Below are 22,553 nucleotides of genomic sequence, written 5' to 3' on the forward strand. Positions count from 1 at the left end.
CAGGAAAGTAGCTTGACACCAAACAAGCATCAGTACATCCATGTACAATAAAAACAAAATGAAAGAGGCAAAGTCAAACCTGTCTTATGATTCTTTTTTGTGGGCTTGAAGATTTGAAAACAACATTACTGTGGTTTTACGACTTATCCGGACACCAAACTTGCTAATTACCCAGCAACTTCGCTGACGATATTGAAACTTTGATCGGTAATTCCCAAAGCACTTCGGTAATTCACCTCAAACTTGATACTTGATCTGGCGCATGAGTGCTCCATGGGGTACACAATGTGTATACAAAGTCACTGATAAGCATCATACTAGTGCCATAAACTAATTTGTGACCAGGGGTTGGCATTCCACTGAACAGCATTCCTCAGTAAAAACCAACATTGTACATGTGTGCTGTTCATCCGTAATACATGTAAAACTCAACTACGGAGAGGTTAGGAGAGTATAATGGGTCGTTAGAGTTTGTTAAATTACTGTTCAGAGCAGAAAAACTATTACCATGATTACTAACGTTAAAACAAGCTGACATTGGAATTCCTGTTACAGCATTGTGAGGAAAATCCTACATTATCCAGTTTATTTATAATCCTATAATCCTCTGTCTCTGTCACCTAAGGGACCGTTCAGTTTTTACGGCCGGGGGGGGGGGGGGGGGGGGGGCGCGGCAAAATCTTGTCGCCGGTGTTCAAAAAAATGATGACCCCCCTGCATTTTTCGCGAAAAAAATGATGACCCCCCCCTTTGTCAGACGAAAAAATTTGATGACCCCCCCCCCCCCCCCCCCCCACTGAAAAATAACCAAAACCCATATGTCAAATTTACCCGCATGGTTGGATTTGAACTCTGGTACGCGGCGCACTTTATTCGTGTAGCAGAGATGCCAGTGTACAAACTTCTCAGCACATCCATGCAAACGTCTGTTAATTAGGACGACTGTAAGGCAATTTTTAACTTCATTTCCATAGACAACTTATGTCCATGGACATTGTATAAAGTAAACTTTATTGGAGTGGTTTGCCAAAGGCAGCCCTCCGGTTAAGAGGGTCATGGGCCATTACGTAAAGTCAACTTTATTCTAGTGGGCAACCAAAGGTGGCCCACTGGTAAAAAGAGGGGTCGATCATGGCCATTGCATGAAGTAAACCTAATTGGAGTGGGCCGCCAAGGCGTCTGCCGCTAAGAGGGTCATGGGTAATACATAAAGTATATTTATTGTATTGGGCCGCCAAAGGCGGCCGCCGGTAAAGAGGGTCAATCATGGCCATGGCATAAAGTGGACTTTATTGTAGGTATTATGTTTTTGAAAATGTGGTGACCCCCCTTTCTACCAGTGAAAAAGTGATGACCCCCCTTCTTGGATTCCAAAATTATGATGACCCCCCCCTGGATTTTGCCGGCCCCCCCCCCCCCAGCCGTAAAAACTGAACGGTCCCTAAATAGAATATTCCCACTCCACGCATCCGCATTGGTTTTCCTCCTCTAAAACCTGCAGTTTCATTCATTTGAAGCAATTATCCTTTCATCTGTGAAGAGTTTTTACCGGTGACTATTACAACTTTCACTGCCAGTTGTTGTTTTCATAAGATGCAGACCATTGGATACTGAGTACACTGAGTTGCTTTTACGTGCAGGCAATGCAGATGCCACTTCACAATTCACACTGTGCTGTTGATTGGCAAAGTACAAAGTCTTTGTTTCACTTTTTTTTTATTTCAAGACATGATTCATGTGAAAAGTTTACCAAATGTCACTGATGGGATTGTGTTTTCAATTTCATTTGATGCATGGATATGAAATTCTGTGTCAGTTTAGCTCAGAATCGTTGCTGAGTTTTGCTGCCTTTTGGCAATCGAGGAATGCCCGTTCATAAAGATAGAGAGATTGAAAATCTTTTCTGTATTCTAGCTTCCTTTACAGTTTCTTCAGGTATAAGTCGATTAGGAAAGAGATTGAAAGTTTGAGTGGTGTTCAATAATTGTGCCTAAATCAGCACGAATTGAGCGGAAAAAGTATTTAAGTAGGACTGTTCAATCAGGCATGATGTCCATTGAAGTTACAGAAATCTTTTTGGTGCAGTGGGCAGGTTTACTGCAATGCAAGTTGTATTTGTCCTGTGCCATTTTCATCACTTTGTTCAGCAACTATGGGTACACTGTTGAAAACTTTGAGTGCAAACTCATGTCTCAAATTGGTTTATGCTATCACTGTATGCACTGAGATGTCAACGTCTGTGTTTACACTTTGCCACCCATGGAGTTACTGCAGCCAGATCAAGTATCAAGTTTGAGGTGAATTACCAAAGTGCTTTGGTAATTACTGATCAAAGTCTCAATATCATCAGCGAAGTTGCTGGGTAATTAGCAAGTTTGGTGTCCGGATAAGTTGTAAAACAACATTAAAGGTAATGCGCATTGGGGACAGATATTTGGACTCTCAAACTTTTACCATTCTTTTCTGATCTACAACTTGTGGGGGCTCATTTTAAAACTCTTGGCATAAGAAAAAATTTCACTGCCTTAGTTTTTTTTGAAAACTGAGAAAATTTTGTTTTTCTCCATAGAGTTAACATAGAGATGATGGCCATTTTGAATTTCAAATACATCGGTGTGTATCGGTAAAATCTAGTACCAAAATTTGCACAGTGACCCGACATTTTTATTTTTGAATAGAAAGAAAATGGTTGAAAGATTCCTTGAGGAAAGTTTGAGCAGAAGTTTCAGTCTTTCACTTTCAAGGTGTATACTACTGTAACAGCATCTGATTCAGTGATGGTATCATTCACTTTTATTTTCCTAATGTCTGTTTTCACTGACAAGAAATGACTGCAGATTTTCTGTTTTCTGTTGAACTCATTTCATGGATATACCACGATTTCCTTTCACGTGTAACTTTATGAAATCTTAGTCTGTCAAGTGACAATAATTGCTGGGGAATGCTGATAATCTGGGTGAAGTGATCTTCCACATTTTTTAACTGCAATGTTTCTGAAAATTTGACTTGCCTCATTGAGAGTAAAGATCAAGAAACAGTCGGCAGAAAGGAAGTATGGATGACAGAAATTTGCATGTTGAGAAAAGTATTTTGTACTATGCTTCATGACCTGCAGAAAAAGTTGTCTGGAAATTAATATCAACGCACATAAAAAATCAATCTTCATACAGTTTCACAAATATCTTGTACAAGTTGACACACATGGTACACAGTCAGAGAGGGCGCTATATACGGCCAATTACTCTATCCTCAGCCTCTACAATCTACCTTTCAAATGTGCCTGGCATGAGACAGCTCGTGAGAAACAGGATTCACTTATCACTCAGATGATAAAATATGATACAAAAGACTACTGATAAATGACTGCAGGGAGTATTATCTTTGATACCCGTATATAACTAACCTCTTTTGCTCCTCGCTTCCTTGCCGTCTTTGTCATCAGTTAGACGGTTGCTGGAGCTATCCCCTGTATTGACTGTCACAGTGGCTTTGATTTCTGTCTGTGCATCTGTCATTCTGTCGTAAAAAACCTTGAAAAATCTCTCAGACTTCTTGTCGATTGTCAATCTGTTGTATATAGATTTCTGTGGGAAGAGAAGACAAACCAGCTGATGATTTTACAGTTAGCAGAATATCTTTATTTGAAGTTTCAATGACACAAATTCTGAAAAGCTCCAAAAATAAAGTCTTGACAGACTACATGGATGAAACAGGAGGGTAAATACAAAAACTAACCTGAATGACACTGTTACCACCTTCCAATAGGGCTATACCCAATTCAACACTTTCCAAGAACACCCGGTGACTCGTGTTCTTCATGATCAGATCAATGATGAGGTCAGAAGCGCCTTGCTGGTCTAACTGACACTGGACTTCAGCCAGGGTCATCTCAGCTCGACTTAACACCACCGAGCCCGGTCCCTGGTTGACTATTCCCTGCTTCAGCTGTGCAACACTGTTTGTGCTCTCTCTCCGATATCTTGGATGTGACTTGCCGTAGTACCTGAACAACAGACTCTGTCGAAGATTTTCCCCCTGAAGATATGAAAGATAAAAAATGGAACATACAACATCCACATTTGAAAGACATCAATGAAAAAAAATCCTCCTTTTATCAGAAAGAAGAAATCAACAACTTTCTTGCAATTGACATCACAGCATATTTAAAATACATTCCATGCAGCACAACAACAAAATAATTAATAGATTACAAATCACACTGACAAGATAAAAAAAGTAGACGTGAAAATAATTCTATTTGCAAACAACTCTCAAAAAATTCATAGTTATTTTTTGTTTGTGTTGTCTATTGATGGTTTGATACTGTAAGAAGTTTGGACTTAACAAATGACATTGCAAAAGTCACATGACATTGGTAGGAAAGGTGTGGTTGACAGACTTCCAAAACTTCCGTGAAAAACCAAAGACAATTTGTTGTTTCCAAGGCTTGGATTCTACAATCATCAAAAGTGCAATGCATGTATGTGAAGTGCATGCAAACTTTTGAATTATCGATAAATCTAGAAATTGCAATAATTACAATGTACAAGCAGAATTCATGTTATAAACTGAGCAAGTAGATATCACAGGTAATAAACATCATTTAAAATAAGCATTATTGACCACAGCATAAATGCACTGTAAAATCTTGATAGAATATGACATCATTAACAATTATATGATTGGATACTTTATTTTGGTGTGCTATCCAACGGTTTTGATGCCAACATTTAGTATTATAAAACGTCTTTTTTCTGAGAAAACCTAACACATGTCAAACTATGAGGAGTACTCTAAACAAACTGGCCTTTGGCAAAAATTTGATGAACTGGTATCTAACGCAATTATTTTTTAAATTTTTTTCTTGAATGCCTAATTTTCATTTCTGTATATTCAGTGAAAGATTTGCACATCCTTGTAACAATAACCCTTGAAAAGGTTACTTAAATCATTCTCTTCTCATCCACTTTGAAAAATTGTTAAAAATTTCACAGTATGTGAAGTGTCGTTCCCAGATATGATTCATAGAGTTTTAAACCTTCATAGCATCATGCGCATACTGTAAAGGATAACCGGCTAGAAAAATTAGTGACACATCACGTAAAAGACAACCATCTATTATCACTTTACAAGATGCAAAATAATAAAACCGAACACATCTGCAACTACTTGGCAGCGGTTTCTGAAGGACAACACATTTAAATTTCGACAGCATATTCCCAAACACATGGGGAATGGGGTAATAGAAAGGTGATTTAACACACTAGGTGATTAAGAAGCTTGCCTGGATCTCTGCAGTATACTTACAGATAACCTTTAGTTTTACCATTATGGCAAGCGATAAAATACAACTAACTATGCACATTTACAGAAAATCGTCATTGTTGACAAAATTTATCCATACATACTAGTAATACCAGACCAGTGACTAAACTACTACAAGAACAACTTCATCTTATCATCAAAATACACGTAACTCTTTCACAGAGAAATTAACATCCAAATGATACAGCTGTTACGGAAGTTTGCTGTTTGGGGAATGTTGCCATGGCAACCTCTTACCCTCTTTGCATCCTCCTGTTGTTTCTTGGTTAAATTCTGAATTTCAGTAACCTTTTAGTATCCATGGTAATGACAGAAGAGCATGAGTAAAGTAAAGTAGATATATTAATAGGGATTAGAGGAGGTTACGAACACAAACACACATACAAGCATACCTGTGCATGCACACAGTTATCATTGGTGGAATATTTACATGGAAACTTCGCAGACACTCACACTTAACAATAGGATTGTGGAGAAACAGGATTGGGGAGGGGGTTACATGAGGTGAAATCATGGGGTGATTTCTAGTTGACAACACTGAAATCAAACACTGAAGAACCAGTTTTGTTGTTTGTTTCAGGTGATGGCTCTACAATAGGAATTTGTCAGAATTTCTCCACTGTAGCAAAATATGACTGATGGTATCACGATAACTTTTCAAAAAGCTACTTCAAATTTGTACCAATTTGCAAAATGCCCTTTAATAAATTCAGCAGAAGGGAAATGCACAACAGAAGTTGATCTTTTGACAGTCCTACGTGTGAAATGTAAGTTTCAAGTCATTCCGTTTCCATGTGTCAGTTCCATAGTTACCATTGTGAATCTGACAAGACCTAGTTCAAATGTTACTAAAATGCTTGCAAGGTTTTCCAAAACAGGCTAAGCTCGCCAAAGACTGTTCAAATACAAATACCTACAAAATGGATCATAAAATTTCAAAACATTGAAAAAACCTGTCATTCTCATTCTGTGAGTGATTTGCAGTGTCTTAGTGAAGCGTGTCAGTGCACACGTTTGAAAGCAGATAATTTTTACATTTACAAATGTTAAAGATTACTGCTATAGTGAATGTAAGTTATTAAGTTAATATATAAAGAAGGCATACACATATGCAGTATGCGTTATATGCAATGAATGTGTCAATGAATGAATGATGAATGACATACAAAACGAATGATCATTCTTTTCATCTTTTCAGATAAAATATAGAAATTCTGAGATACACATATTATACTGATTTCTCTGACATGCAAAAAGTGGCTGTGTCAATAGTGTAAATTAATAGTGCAGAGTGTGAGTGATATGCAAATGTTTGATATTTGACTAATCGAGTGCAAGGGATGAGTTGCATCACAAAAACTGACAGATAATGTCTTCTGACCTTTTCACCGTACTCTATGTCGACAGTCATCATCTCTTTCAGCGTTTGCAAAACCTTGATGCACAGTTTTTCTTCTTTCTCTTCAAGTAATCTCTCTGTGTGCTTTATCAGCCTGCAGTGTTGAAGATGCAAGACGTAGTATGTGTGTGAGACAGCTTGTGTGAGTTAGGAGCAGAGAGTATTGACACGTATGTGAGATGGCTTGGATGAGTTGCAGGATAGAGTGTTGACAATGTAGGACAGAGAATGTGAGAGGAAGGTGAGTTAAGGGGAAAGTGTTGACAATGAAAGTACATGCGCTGACTTGGGTTAGTTGGGGGAGACACTATTGACAATGCAAGCAAGAAAGAGGATGTGAGATGGCTTGAGTGAGTTAGTGTAGACAGTTTTGGCAACACATGACAGAAAATATAAGTGAGATAGCTTGGGTGAGTTTGGGGATAGTGTATTGACAATGCAAGACAGTGAATGTGAGAAGAACATGAGTTAAAGAGACAGTGTTGAAAATGCAAGTAAGCAAACGTATGTGAGATGGCCTGGGTGAGTCAGGGGATAGGGTTTTGACAATGCAAGACAGAGAGTGTTAGAAGAATGGGAGTTATGGAGAGAGAGTTGTGACAATGCATGACAGCAGACGTATGTGAGATGAAGTGGATGAGTTGGTGTAGAAGGTTTTGATAATGTGCAACAGAAAATGTATGTGATGATGTGAGATGGCTTGGATGAGTTAGGGGGAAACATTGACAATGTTGACAATGCAAGATAATGTATGCGAGACAGTGAATGGGCTGGGTGATTTTACATGGAAACCGTGATGACAAATAGGGGAGAGAATATTGTTATTGCAAGATGGGGGCTGATGTACAGCATCTCATAAGCTTTTAGCTGATTGGTTGGCTGAAACTCAATGTTTTTTGATATTTTCAAACAACCAATCAGCTACTCAACAGCCCTAGTTTCAGACTCCTTACATTGCTGTAAATAATGACAATGCACCAATTAGACACAACCTTTTGAGCCACTGCACATAAGCAAGAAGATAGGGTAAGTGAAATAGCTTCAGTGAGCAAAGAGAAGCAGTGTTCGCAATGTAAGACATAGAATGATGTAGGACAGCTTGAGTGAGTTGGAAAAGATTGGAAGTTCTGGAAATTTAAAGCTGCTTTGGGGTATGGGAACTAAACAGATCATAATGATTGGTTGTTTTTAAGGTGACCTTGCACCTGTCTGTGATCACTGTATGAGACAGCTAGGTCACACTCCACAAATGGTGACAACATAGCCACTTGTACGCAAATAGTGCTACTTGTTTCATGATGCCAACCCCACACCATTGTCCTAGAACATTAGCAACTTGCAGGGATAGGTTTATGCTAGGAACACCAAGACAAAGTAGAGTTTGTCACTCACTTTGAGATGAAGCCACCACTTTCACATTTATTCCTGGCATCAGTGTTTGGAGGGAATAGCAACTCTGGACGATGTAAGACATCAACCAAGACAGAGAGTTCAGCTTGAACTAGAGGCTTCAACTGATCCTCCAACAGGGAGACAATATCCTGCAATTCAAGAGTAAGCAATAATGCTCTTTCAGCTTTTGTTTGAAAAAATCCCTGAAAACGTGTAAAAAGGCAATATCTTCTATATTGTTCCTAGAAGTGATTAAGTTTGCTTTCAAGTTGCCACTTGTGAGTCTAATTATTCATATGAATATCACTTGCAATAATATAAACAGTTTTAGCACCAAAAACTGAAAATTATGCATTTGTCGAGCTGTGTCAATTATTACCTTTTGTCCTTGCTATTTATGTATGGGAAGCTGTTGTGCATTGCAGATTGAACACAAATAGTTATGTTGGCAAGCCAGAGTGAGACAATCACAATTTTTGGCAGACAAGTCATTCACAAGTGTTTTGACTAATATCACTGTTGATATAATGAAGAACAAACTGTCATGCATTTAATTTGGTATATACCGGTAGACAACATAGACACGAATCTTTTTAGACTATTGAAACATTTCACTTTTATAGCAAGTCTACTTACAGGAATCACTTTATATTCACTACAATTAAGAAGAGCCTTCGGCCAAGCCTGTGTATGTATATTTCAAATGATAGTTTCAAAGTTTGAAAGTGAAATTTACAAGTCTTGAAGAGAAGTCTTGCTGTTGTGGTCTTCTAAAGGTTTTTCATAAAATTAGATTGGATCAATCATTTTTTTTTCACAGTTAACATGATTAGTTTCTTTCAAGAATGTTTAAAGTGGCATTGTCTTTTTGTAACTTGTTTACATTCATACTATTTTCATGAAATGAAAAACAAAATCAACATTTTACTACGCAATTATTGGTTGATTCGTGCCACATTAAGTAAAAACAGGATTATTCATGGTGTGATGCTGAGCATCTGGTGATTCATTACAGTTTCCTCACTTTGGGTGGACGCCCTTCAAAGGTTAGTTATCTGCTATTATTTTGACTTTTTCCATTACAGGAGGTTAACAAGAAGCAAGATACATGCCACTGTGCTGTTCCGTACCATAAATACATCCAATACAAGCTTTAACTCATCAATATTGCCCGACTCAGATTAAACGTGTACTAGTGATGAAAATTTGACGTTTGGTCACATGTACATTCTGCCACAACATCAAATTAAAAAATCTCTCTAAATATACCATAAGTAGTATCACGTTGGTACAATCTATCCATAATTGTTGGGCCAACTTGGTGTTAGAATAACATGTTTAAATATATGTTATAAAGACAACATCAATTTAAAACTTGAAATACCTTTCTTTATGGCCTTAAATCTGATGACCATATATTTCCTAGCTTGGCAAAATTAAGGATCTGTACGCAACTTTTGTCAAGATCACCAATCTCTGGTTTCGTGTAACCTAGGTCAATTTAAAACGTGTTCCATAACAGCTGAGGACACATTTATTTGTTGGATCCCTGACATTATTGGTGCATCAAAAGTCCTTCAAACACTTCTTTAGGCTACCCTGATGCATCTCCACAAATAGTCTAATACCTTGCTTCGCTCGATGATTATTTCCCGCCAAATATGCTAATTTTCACCCCAGAGGTCTTATATATACAACCAAATACCCTTGCTTGCCGTTTATAACCTCTAACTAAACACCCGGCGTTTAAACATGAATGATGGAGGCAACTCATTTTCTTTCATAAAGAGTAGCAATGAAATTGAAGATGTATTTAGCTTGGGTAACTCTGTTAAAATGACAAGAGGTTAACCACTTAGTGTGTGTCAGATGTAATGGATGCTTGTGTTAATGACAAGTCTAAGTTCACTTATAACACCTCACTGTACTAGTCGTGCTTTGCTGTTGAACTTTTGGGGCTAAAAGTGATGTAAAAATTAAATTGATATGGTTCAGCTTTCAAATGAACAATAAAAGCATGGTATGATCATAAAAACTCCATGAAAGACCAGTTAGCTGTATTTTTTTACCAAAAAAATACCATCGATGATCCAATCTTCGGATAGTTTTTGCTTCCTATTACATGGCCTTGTTGTCAATGAAAATATCAACATTTCAATCTTTGTCAGTGAATTCAGTCGATTTTTTAATTTTTGTGCACTTGCTTGGAGCAGCCATATTTGACCGATGTACTTTCATCACCAATGTTTGAAAATCATTCGGTGGCCTCACTTCAAAGCACCTTTACACTGAGTTACTTTTGAATTCAAGCCATCTTACTGAAAATCAGTTCAAAAAGATGCAGATAATGGGGCTTTGAAGTAGCAAATGGTTGAGAGTAGGCAGTAAAATGTAGACTCACCTGCAAGCCTTCAATTATACTCCTGTAATCTCGAGATATGGCCATCATTGAGTCGCGTCTATGTCGTCCATGGCTTAGCCAGTGCCTGGAGTGTTTCATCACTATTTGTGACTTGGAAAACAGCGTATTGACTTGGCTGTCAAGATCTACAGGGATGGCTATGCCACGGTTCTTGGCTGAGTAGAAGAGTAGCGGGGAGTCAACATTACAAAACCAAGCATTGTGTGAACTTTAATACTGAAGTGAAATCAAAGGTGGAACAACAACTGAAAGCTACATGCAACATTCTTATCAGTCTGTGGGCAATGTGTCTCATTCTGAAATATGTGAAAATAACTTTGGACCACGGATCTGATTTTCATTTTTTTTTAATACAATAATCAGTCCTGGAAACACTTCAGTTGAAGAAACACCTACAATTAAACATGGACGAGTGGAAATGCAAATTTTGCCTGTCAATATCTACATATAGGGGTGATTCAAGACAGTTATTGGAAATTCAGGCCACTATGGTACAGAAGTGCAAACAAAAAATATTGAACCAAAGATTTAATAGATGACTTATTCGTTTTATTTTCCATTGTTGAAGTCAAACTGTTCTCATCATCCTTGAAGTTTACTTATTAAATTCATGGAAAGAAGATTCAATTATTTCCACTTTGTTTCATTTCAAAAATCAGATCGATGGTCAGCACGATTAATTGCTTGCCATGGACATTGCTGAGATTTCATGTCAGGGGATGGCAGTGGAGCAGTTTATCGGGGGGCAAATGTCATTACATGAAACAATATGACATGATCACCTCATTTTGACTACAATGAATGTGGAGCGAGGCAGATCTTATTGGTCTGTAAAACACACACAGTGATGGTTGACATGCAGCTGCAGGCGTAGCACAATAATGTGTAACTTTATAAGACAGCAGAATTATTGACCCATTTGTTGCCTATACAGTGTGGTGTATGTTTACATAATTCAAGAGATATGATCATGTAGTACGTTTTATATTAATTGTGCCACACACATGGTGGTGATGGGCTGTGACATGCACCGTATTTCAAGAATGATGGATACAGGAAGACATGACAGATTGATGTACCGGTATACCAGGTGTGTACATGTTGGTGTTTTGCTATTGGTCAATACAAATGCCGGGTACAACAGTTTCTAAAAGGCGACAGTAAGAATTGAACAGCACTATGGAAGTTAAAGGCAAAGAAAGGTATCAAAAGCAGAAAGAACAACAAGAGATAGTAGATACAACAACTGTGAGGGGTGGATGTGATGCGTGTATGTACGGTAGCACTCCATCCATGTTGACAAACAGAGATGAAACTCTTCAAACAATAGCTAAGCCAAGGACTACATGGAACACAACTCCAAATCCTGTCAAATATATACCACTGGAACATGACGATGATTTTTGAATACAGAGAAATGGAAGACAAGGGATTCATGGCGGTGAGATGAGCAACAGAGACAAGACATGGACTCAGTCTTTTTTTCTCTTCTTTGAAATGGATGACTGACTTCTTGGGATCTTAAGAGGTGCTGATGATGATGGTGATAAAACCGTGAAGTTCAATACCACACATTGTGACTCAGGTGCCAGACACCTACATCGTATGTACTTGTTTTGATATGGTTGACTTCAGACAAGATGCATCACTATCTCATCTTGCTCAGAGAAATGACATTGATTGGAAGCCCAGGAAATGCATGAATGACAAACACGGTTTGACAGGAAAGACAACAACAACGACTTTACAGAACAAAAGAACGGATGATTGTGTGGTTAACAGTGATACATGTACAACATACTGAAGCTGGCCACTGACTGCAACCATTCCATGGTGGGGACCCCTGTAGACAAAGGGCCGTTTTCTGTGGATGTTACTGAAGTCAGACATAATAGACTGTCATCAAACATGTACAAGTAAAGTAGACTTACAGAGTAGAAAGCTCAGTGTGGGTGTGGAAATGAGTGGACGCAACAGACACAAGAAGCACTTGTACATGGGATGACAACCATCACATACAACACAATTCAATGATACTTCTGGTCTTCCCAGAATGTGTGTGTATTCAGACTGAAACCACGTATAATCGATTGAATCTACCATGACACAAAGAACACTTGTCACACTTTTGTCACACTGATGTATATCACCAACAAGCAGCAACACACGACAAACATTTGAAGGGCACAGATGAGAAACATTCAGTAATCACACGTAGCTGACTCAATCGCCATCACAGAAGTGATATAACAGACTAGACAGGCATTTCACTTGCACAGAACATCAACAGCTATCAACTGAATTTCAACAGTATTCACACAAAAAAGTGGGAGTTGTTGGGTTCAGTACGAATGAAAGGAATTATAAAGAATGAAACAAAAACTGAATTGTAAATTTCACAGACAAGAGTATCAAAGCATTATTTTTCAACAGATGGGTGCCCAGTTGTTCCATTCTTGGCAAACCATAATTGGAAAAAAAATTCTTGTCACCAATATTTTACAATGAGTTAACATTGATGTTTTGTTTACCCATATCTGTGAGTGTCTTGATGCAGTTTTCCACGTGGAATTTCTGCTGTCCAGACAGCCATGAACACTGTGACACTCTAAATGCACCCTGCAGTAAACGAACAAACACTGGCTGGCGAGTCTACAAGGGAAAAGACAAGAGACAAAAAGACACACAGCCGGCAGTTAATAGAAATCATATTTTACAATGTAGTCATGAAAACCACACCACAGAATCATTTTAAGGTAGAACACGCCTCGCGGACAGATATCCAAACTCTCAATTTTACAATTGTTTTCTACGTTACTCAACCATTTGTGAGGGCTCAATTTAAGCTCTTGGAGTAGAAAGAGTTTTCACCATCTTAGTTTTTCGAAAATTAAATATTTCATTTTTCCCCCTAGAGTTAACAAAGGGATGGTGACCATTTTGAATTTAAACTATCAGAAAATCTTAGGTATTTTGTCTCTCTCTCTAGTACCAAATTTTGCAACATGAGCCCTGATTTTTATTCTTGATTTGGTAAGAGAATGGTCAAAAGTTTCATAGAGGAAAGTTTGAGCAAAAGTTTAAGTCTCACGTTCGAAGTGCATAGCACTTTAAATGAGAATCTCAGCTGTCTGTGAAATGTTTGTACTGTTTCCGCAATCTACAGCAGATACATTTTGACAATGACTTACTGTGACTGTGGTACTTTGATCCGAGAATGGTGAGTTGAAGTACATTGTAATAATGTTCATCACAGTTTCTGTCACATACTTCTCCAACATGGTATCAGCATGTTTTCTGTCGTGAGTGGCATTACACACCTGTCAAAAACAAACACACAAAAAGAAGAAGTTCAAAACAAACAAACGAAGCTGCACTGTTTTAAGACTTTAGAATTGATGGCAACAGATCTGACAAAATAAAAAGGTACATGTACAAAATTCACTGGTCCTTTTGAAATATTAATTTTTTGTCAAATTCAACAAAAAGGGTCATTTTAAAGTGTAAACATAGGGCCAAAGTCCCTGAAGCTACAATAGACATGGATACAAAATTAAGTATTTCCTGACTCTATGAAATTATCTCACTAAGGTCATCCTAGGGACATGTAAACCAAATATTAAAGCTGTCTGACCAGCGATTTTGAAAAAACAAGCGACTCAACAGTTGACAAGCTCTGCTGTGTTATGTAGAGAATAACCTTTTGTGACACATGTATTGATGAAGAAGGTGGATATCTTTGATAGCTCATTTCAGGATGACCTGACCAAAAATGGAAAAAATTCTGTAAAAATACAGATTTGCATATTTCAACAGACTACGGTATATTAGTCTATAATAGCAAATAAACGAGAGTTAATTACATTCTAATTAAAAGTAAACAAGACTTGCTTAAATCAAGATTTACGTCATAAAAAAACAGCATATCTGTCAGGTTATAAGAATCTTGAGCTGGTTATCTTTTAATATCAGTATTTTCATTCTATTAACCAAGCACATTTTAACTTTCAAATTAACATTGTAAGTAAGTTCTGTTGAATAAGTTGAGACTGTACGTACTCAGAGAAAGCACACTGAAGAGACAAATGTTTGAAACTTAAGAAGTTCAAGGTCATCAAAAGCATCATAAGGAATCATGATACACTTTCATAGCACTGTTTACACAGATTGCATAATTGCTATAAATAGCACATGAGGAATCTTACAGCCCAGCTTTACCATAAAAACCCTATCACTTTGACCACTCTTTTAATTGACCACTCTATTTTTTCCTCAAAAAGTAATCTTATTTTATCCTTACCAAGTCAACGATAAATGGAAATTAGAACTTTCTCTATCTCTATTTATTTGACCACCCTATCATGACAAACTATTATGAACAATTTCTTTTAGATAACATAAATGGTGGTTCAGATATATCAAAGTTGGGATTCAGGAAAGTTGCCTTTACATGTTTTAATCCTCAATTCACTATGAACTGTCAAAAAAGTTGAACTTTCTGATAATTCCACACTAAAATTATTTTGGCTTTGATGATTTCCTAATTAATTCAATTATTTAAAAACATATTAATTATTTTTTTCTGGGTGAATTGATAGGGTTTATACAGTACAAGAATTACATACAATGTAAGTCAAATTTGACCAAAAATGACAAAAAAATTCCTTAAAAATACACATTTGCATATTTCATCACAATTTGAACAAATCTAAGTTGGGTTATCCCTTAGGGACCTGTATACCAAATAACAAAGCGTCTGACCAGCGGTTATGAAGAAGAAATTTTTTACCAAAAACACCTTTTTTGGCATTAATTTGCCTATTTTCAACAATATCACAAAATCAAAAAAAATAGTTTCTCAAAATCATATTTTTCATCTACACAACAAATATCAAATCAGTAAGTACTGCGGTTCTCAAGATATTTGAGTGGACGGACGCCTCACAAACGGACATACATACATACATACATACATACAGACTGACGCCGGACCCGGACGGATACCCATCCCAATAGCTTCTATAGACTATAGTCTATAGTAGCTAAAAACAGGAGGAACGACTTTTGTTTGGTAGTCTATGTGAAAGAGATTGCCACTAAATTTTAAGTTTTTATCTTACAGGTACTGACAAACAACAAATGCAAATAAATAATGCATTATGTCTTGTTGGTGGGACCATAAACTCTAGCTTTTCATAGGTTGTATGAATTTTAATGAAAATATTCCTGAGTTTGTGTCCCTGAGATCTGTTGAATTCTAAATTCAACGAAAGCATAGAAAATTTTGTTAAGAAATTGAACAAAATTTTTCTCCTTTTATCGTATCTTTGTACAACTTTTACGGTTGTTCTGTATGGGTCTCTAATGTTTATTTACACTTCCCCCCAATTATCTGTGACACAGATTAGGTTTTCTGATTCCTTATGTTACCAGTGCTAAGAACTTACATATTAAAGTAGGAATAGACAGCTGAAAGGCTGCAGGGATATTGATTTTGGTTACAGGTGGCAAAAATATACAGGCTGTTACAAGTAGTGTGTGAGCATATTAAGTTTGGGCAAAATGTCCTGATTTTTTATTAAACTATTGAATAATCTTCACACCCAGTAAGTTTTTGCTGACAGCCAATTGATTCCACCAGCTGCCTACTTTTTTCTACATTCAACAGCTCAGCCTGATGGAATTGTGACTCACCATTGCCATGTCAACAAGGAAATTTTCAAACAAAGTCCACATGTGATTACTGGTGTAGATCTCCTTCATTTCAACTTCAGTGTCAACATAACAGTGATTCAAAAAGTTGATGTATGCGTTTTTCACCTGTATGAACACAAAGATGAAAAAACATTTGTATTTTGTGTATCATATCGACATGTAGCATGCTATTATCATGTACTACACTGTAAATCAAAGCACATTGTACAAGCTGTAGAAAGAGATACTAGTATACATGTAATGGCTTATAAACTGCTCATTTTTCATGCACAAAACTCTATCTGTTATTTTGAAGTGTAGAAATGAATTTTGGGGTAAAACAGCTCCAACAGAATGGATCAAGGGCTAAGTTTTTCAAATTGTCGAGATTCTTTTGCACAAAGCTGACTGGTAAGAAGTGTTAATGCCAAGCTCATGAATCAGTCTTGATTTCATTCATGATTTGGTAATTTCACAATCTAGAAAGTAAATACTTTACTTATGTGGTGTATACAGTTGCCACTATGAGCTTCCACAAAGGTATACTGTCACCTGTTCTAATTTTGCCACAGTTACCATGGAAAGAAAAAATCTCACCAATCACAGATTTTAAGCGGGTGGCCGCTTTTTTAAAAACCAGTGCCCTCACATGGGCATTTTGAATACCAAGGAATGCCCCTTGACCATATATGGGCATATTGAGATTACAGGTGACTGTATACATTTAAGATACTGAAATAATTTGAGCAAATGAACACTCCGTCCATATGACAACAGATTTTGCCATGATGACTGTCTGTAAAAGATTTACAGTAATTTTACTAACTGCTTCTAACTAAACCTCAACAGTCAAAATGATGTTTCACAACAGCAAAATCCATCTTGACAACCGATAGCATTCGGTATTTCTGACATTTACTGATAAAACTAACAAAATCAACTCACTTCAGGTAGACAGTCTTGATGGGTGACCACTCTAACGATATCGTCCAGTGGTAGGAGAGAGTGACACTTGATCTCTGTGTAGACATTCTTGCCTTCTGTACAGCAGGCAAGAAGCTGTACCAGATTGATGTGGTAGAGCAATGGGCTAGCTTCTTCCATGCGTTCTCTCTCTGATTGCATCAAGTCTATCAGACTTTGAAACGATGCTTTGTCATTGTAGAACAGCAACACGTCATCTCCGACATTAACGAGCTGTACAGATGTAAAATATCAAAACATGTCCCCTTGAATTATCAAACTGAACAAGTTTTACAATATAACATTCAATATTTTATACGTCTATGAATCCTGTAATTCAAACATATCTGAAGAATCGGACATAATTCTTCATGGATATCAGTCTGAATTGACAATACCGAAATCAAAGTTCTATTTTGGCACCTTAATCTGATAAGCACATTATCAAAGGGCAAAAACTATCATTATATGCTACTTTAAAGTTTAAAGGCATTAACTGTTCACTGAGACTTATATATTTTGCCAGTTTTACAGATAGATAATTTTGCTAAAATAAAATATACATGAAAATATTACATAACAATAGAGTCTATCTCTCTTCTATTGTAACAAATGTTTTTTGAAGGGATTTTTTGTCATGTTTATCTCACAAATCAGTGAATTTTAATCCCAGGGAAATGTTTCAAACATCAGAGTAGTGAAATTAAATCGATGATTTCTCAGAATGTATTCTTGTTCACGCTTTCTCGGTAGTTTACATGGAACACTATTTGTAAGCAGCCATCGCCTACCTCTCCCATGACCATATCTTGTGTTTTTCTGATGTATTGCCCCTCAGCCTTGACGATTGTCTGCAGGAACTTGAGATACTCCACATGTCTGCCATGTGTCTCTATACAGTGCACAAAATGCTGCACTACTTTCTCATTGATTTCATTGCACAGGGCCACGTTGTCCATGTAAATGTGACGCATTGTCTGGGCTTCAAGTAACTGAAGGGAAACATGAATAGGTACAGGTGCTAAAACATTTATAATTCATAGACGACAGTGAAGATTTTAGAGAACAGAACGCCTTCATGTGATTCTCAGTTTACTATAAATTAATGCATTTATTTATGCAAAGTGTGTTATTAACCCTTCGAGAGCTGTAATTTTTCCCACCTAAATTTTAGTGCAACAGTTTACAAATTTTCACGCAGTTTTCTGCAATTGTTTAGGTCATTTTTGAGCAAAAGGACATAATTTTTCATTGACTGCAATTTTTTATCAAAAGTTTGGAAAAATCTGAAAAGCAATTGTCTTGATCTAAAAAAAAATATCTACACTTTATTTTATGAAGGCAACAAAAGTTTACTTTGGCACTCAACGGGTTAATCATTTGAATATTTTAAGTCATTAAAGCATAATAGTCACTTCACTAAAAATCATGCGCTATATCAATCTTTGATGCCATCTAATCCTGTGTACCTTATAGTCAATATTGAATTACGTTTAAATCTGACTTCAAAAAGCAAACTTTCCCACTTCACTTTTGGAAAAAAAAGGTCAGCTTAATTACCCCAGCGGTGAGAAACAACTCGCTTTGTTTGTGAAGAAGTGCTTGATTGGATGGATTTCCTGTACAGAAATTCTGCAGGAATTCATGGGCTAGACGCATCAGTTCTTGCATCCTGATGTCTTCCTTCTGAAAAACGGAATTGCCAGAAAACTGTCATTTCCTGAAATCTGAGAGATGCCACAATAGCACTCAATAGACAGTAGATGGTTTGGATGAAACGGTTTCTTCACAGTATGCACCAACATGGTATGACTAAGGTAAGTAAGATTTTAAGCCTACATTGAAAGTACCACAATGGTAATCTAATGTTCCTGTTACAAGTCTGACTATGCCATTGAAAACAACAGGATTTTGAGTATATTTTCCAGGACATCACTGTCACTGTGAGAACAAGACTGCAAGACTAAAGCTGTGAGCATCTGTTGAATGTTAATTGCAGGCATAAAAATGCACACCCAAGTTGATGACAACCTACCTTATCATGGGGAATTTGTAGTTATTCACCTACCTTATCATAGGGTATCTGTAATAACTCCAACACCACTGAATGGGCACCCATGTTTCTCAGTAATCTCTGTTCATGTTTCCTGTTCTTTTTGCCATTTAGATTGTCAGTTATGCAAAGACGACTCAGTCTCCTCAAGATCTATTCAATGTAAGATTTCAAGATTTTTAAACAGTAGCATCACAAAGAAAAGCTTTCAACCACAGACTTTGTATACCAGTAATGTATTAAAGTGTTATACGGAGTTTACACACTTAAAATTCAAATACTTTCAAGCACTTTTTCAGCAATTTTCAAACAAAGTTTTGAGGTCGTCAATAACATTTTCAAGGCATTATATTGACGATATATCATTCCTACACTATCATGATCAATCATTTCCTTAATTTTGAAAATTGTGGGTGGCTTTATCAATTTTCAAGAACTTTCCGTTGAGGAGCATAATGGGTCTTAGCTGTACACATGACACAATGTACAAGCTGCTAACCGATCTACTTCCTACTTTCTAATGCAAGGACAAGAATTCTGGAGACACCAAGCAAAACACAAAGTTAAAACCTCTATAGCTGTATGTACATAAACTCACTTGCGATGCAGTTGTATGTTGAAATACATGATGAAAACAAACAAAAGCTGCTAATAATTAAATAATATCATGAAAAAGTCAAGTTGAGACAGTTTACAGTGCTGCAACTATCAAAAAACTTTGCATCAGTAAAAACACAGTTTTAGCGATGCACCAATGTACATTCCAGGGAAAATAATTTTGATATATCTTATGGTGCAACTGTTCCCTTCTGTAAACATGATAACTCATACTTGAAATGAATTTGTTAAAGGTTAGAGTACAGACCTCTTGGATTGTCTTGTAGTTTTTCTTGGATGAAGAGTCCAGTGACGGCCCAAGGTCAAGATCTATCGGTGATCCCTCACCAATGGATGATGATGACAGTGTCTGTTCAAAAAGATGGAAACAACTTGAATATTATATATTGCCAGACAGGGTGTATTTATGCTAAAATTTGAAGTGAAATCAAGTCACTGCAAAGATCAATCCTCCCATAGCATTCAGCAATTTCAACTTTCTCTTCGGAGTTTCAGATCATATATATTCAATGAAAACTAGCAAAACAATCATTATTAATCTACTTGCAGAATTCACCACATCACAGTGAAGTTGAAATGATGCAACCAATGCCAGCTATCAGAATCTTCAAACTCACCTTTCCTGCCTTCTTCTTTTCTTTACTACCGCTATCTCCATCAGCTCCGGCAGCCCCACTCTTCTCCTTCCCTTCTTTCTTTTCCTTGTCTTTCTTTTTCTTGTCACTGGAACTTTTGCTCTTGTAGACCCAGAGTTCTGACTTCTCAACAAGGAGTCGTAGCTCATCCAGGTCTGTCTTGATTTGTTTGTAGTTTTCAACATCGCTGGCAGAAATCAGTAGCTGTACCTGTTTTCAAATGTTGGTAAGGCGAGATGTCAAATTGTAGTGTACAATATTACACTGGAATTGTACACATTTCTAGGATGAACTTATGGTGCTAACACATCTTGCCAGGGTCTGCATAAATCCTGGAACTGACTTAAGTAATTTTAACTATAATTTTTGTAAAACAACTGAAAGAATATAATAGCTGTAAACTCTCTTTAAACTCTTCCATTTGTTTCTGAGCAGTGAATAATGTATATAGCATGACATTTGCACAAACCTATGAAATGTGGAATGCATGCATATAAATGTATACTTCTGCTTAGAAAGATTTGTTGAAATACTGAAAATACATGCCATATCACTGGGTTCTCAGGTTTAACCCTTTGAGCGCTGTAATTTTTCCCGCCAAAATTTTAGTGCAACATTCTATCAATTTCATGAATTTTTCTATAACGTTTTAATAATTTTGGACCAAATGGACATCACATTTCATTGGCTACATATTATTATCAAAATTTTAGCAAAAATTGGAAAACCATGTATATATGATAATGGCAACAAAAATTAACTTTGGGGCTCAAAGGGTTAATCTGTAGATACAAACACTTAAAATGCTTACAAACAGCAGAGAAATGACAGGTTAATAGCACTCTTTAGGCATACACTATGTGCATCATTGAGAATAGACAGCTTTGTGTGCTGCATGACCCATGATAAGATCTTTCATGGCTATGTTGTTATCATCAATGTTGAAGACTGCAAGCTCAAACACATCGAGATTTGACACATCCCATGCAATAATCTGAGTATGGCGGCCCTGGCAAACTGTGCTGTGCAGATGAAGTGACAGCGCTTGTATAGACTTGAGAGGGAGCCACCAACCTGTTTGAAAGCGTTGAGTACTTCCTGTCTCTGACTGAAGTGCCTGAACAGGAGTTGAAGAGCCCCAGAGACTAACGGAGGATAGTCATGCATTGTCAGATGCAACAAGACACGAAGGAATGTCCTCCCACCTTGACCATCCAGATCCAAGTCAGCGTGGTCCGAGCTGTTCAAAGCAAATCAGGAAGTTTAACAGATTGAAATACAAATAAGTTAACATTACTGTATATCACATTCATGCACTATATTTCTCCATGACATTTTGTCTCTAAAAATGTGTGAACACTTATGTTGAAGCTTACCAATTATATGATACAGTATTACCTCCTGTTAAACAGTACAGTACTCACTATATCACCTAAAAGACTGGTTGAAATTTGGCATTTTCATTATATCTTATGAAAGGACACATGATTTTCATCAAAACAAACTGTGGACACTAATACTGAAATTGAAAACAAATAATCTCCAATCCAGTGTCTTTCTTTTTTTGATAATATTTTCCACAGTAAGTTAAAATTTGTTTTGACATATTTTCATACCAGCCACCAAAGATATCCTCGGCCTCATCACCAATTTTTTCCAGGTTGATTCCATTGCCATCTGCAGTACCTAGGTTTGGCAGTCCCCCCTCTCCTTGCTGGCTTTCTTTATTTTCATCAAATTCTCTCTTGAAGATGGACAGCAGGCATGAGATGCGGTAGTCAAGCCTCACATTGAGAATGAACTGTAATGAAGCCATGAAAAGATAGGTGGATTAGAAGTAGGCCATAGACATTCACCAGTCACTTGAAATACCAGCACTGACACACTAGATTATCGATATCTCATCACAATTTCTAACACACAAATTAAATTGTTAATTTCAGTGGAAAGAAGCAGAGAATAATGGCAGACTTTGTGAGAGTGAAAAAAACAGCATCAAACTTGAAACCACTTCAAAATTAAATGATGCATGTTACCGATTAATCCGACAAT

General features: G+C 36.9%; 1 protein-coding gene across 10 annotated transcripts in view; it reads right to left on the bottom strand.

Annotated features, from left to right (window-relative positions):
* The window catches only part of LOC139135603 (inositol 1,4,5-trisphosphate receptor-like), a 129,994-nt gene that overhangs the window by 28,158 nt on the left and 79,283 nt on the right, over positions 1-22,553 (bottom strand). For 8 of the 10 annotated variants that reach the window (XM_070703081.1, XM_070703083.1, XM_070703076.1 and 5 more), the window contains 17 exons: positions 22,118-22,302; positions 21,576-21,741; positions 20,484-20,711; positions 20,114-20,215; positions 19,264-19,401; positions 18,756-18,881; positions 17,987-18,187; positions 17,178-17,429; positions 16,233-16,358; positions 13,730-13,858; positions 13,070-13,190; positions 10,518-10,693; positions 8,117-8,265; positions 6,707-6,818; positions 5,563-5,613; positions 3,736-4,035; positions 3,404-3,584 (listed from right to left, as the gene is read on the bottom strand). In XM_070703081.1, coding sequence (XP_070559182.1) covers positions 3,404-3,584; positions 3,736-4,035; positions 5,563-5,613; positions 6,707-6,818; positions 8,117-8,265; positions 10,518-10,693; positions 13,070-13,190; positions 13,730-13,858; positions 16,233-16,358; positions 17,178-17,429; positions 17,987-18,187; positions 18,756-18,881; positions 19,264-19,401; positions 20,114-20,215; positions 20,484-20,711; positions 21,576-21,741; positions 22,118-22,302 — 2,743 coding nt within the window. The remainder of the gene's footprint in view (positions 1-3,403; positions 3,585-3,735; positions 4,036-5,562; positions 5,614-6,706; positions 6,819-8,116; positions 8,266-10,517; positions 10,694-13,069; positions 13,191-13,729; positions 13,859-16,232; positions 16,359-17,177; positions 17,430-17,986; positions 18,188-18,755; positions 18,882-19,263; positions 19,402-20,113; positions 20,216-20,483; positions 20,712-21,575; positions 21,742-22,117; positions 22,303-22,553) is intronic. The other 2 variants (XM_070703080.1, XM_070703084.1) reach the window with 1 other exon arrangement.

This window comes from Ptychodera flava, chromosome 6 (assembly GCF_041260155.1).
Source record: "Ptychodera flava strain L36383 chromosome 6, AS_Pfla_20210202, whole genome shotgun sequence".
In the NCBI taxonomy this organism is placed as follows: Eukaryota; Metazoa; Hemichordata; class Enteropneusta; family Ptychoderidae; genus Ptychodera; species Ptychodera flava.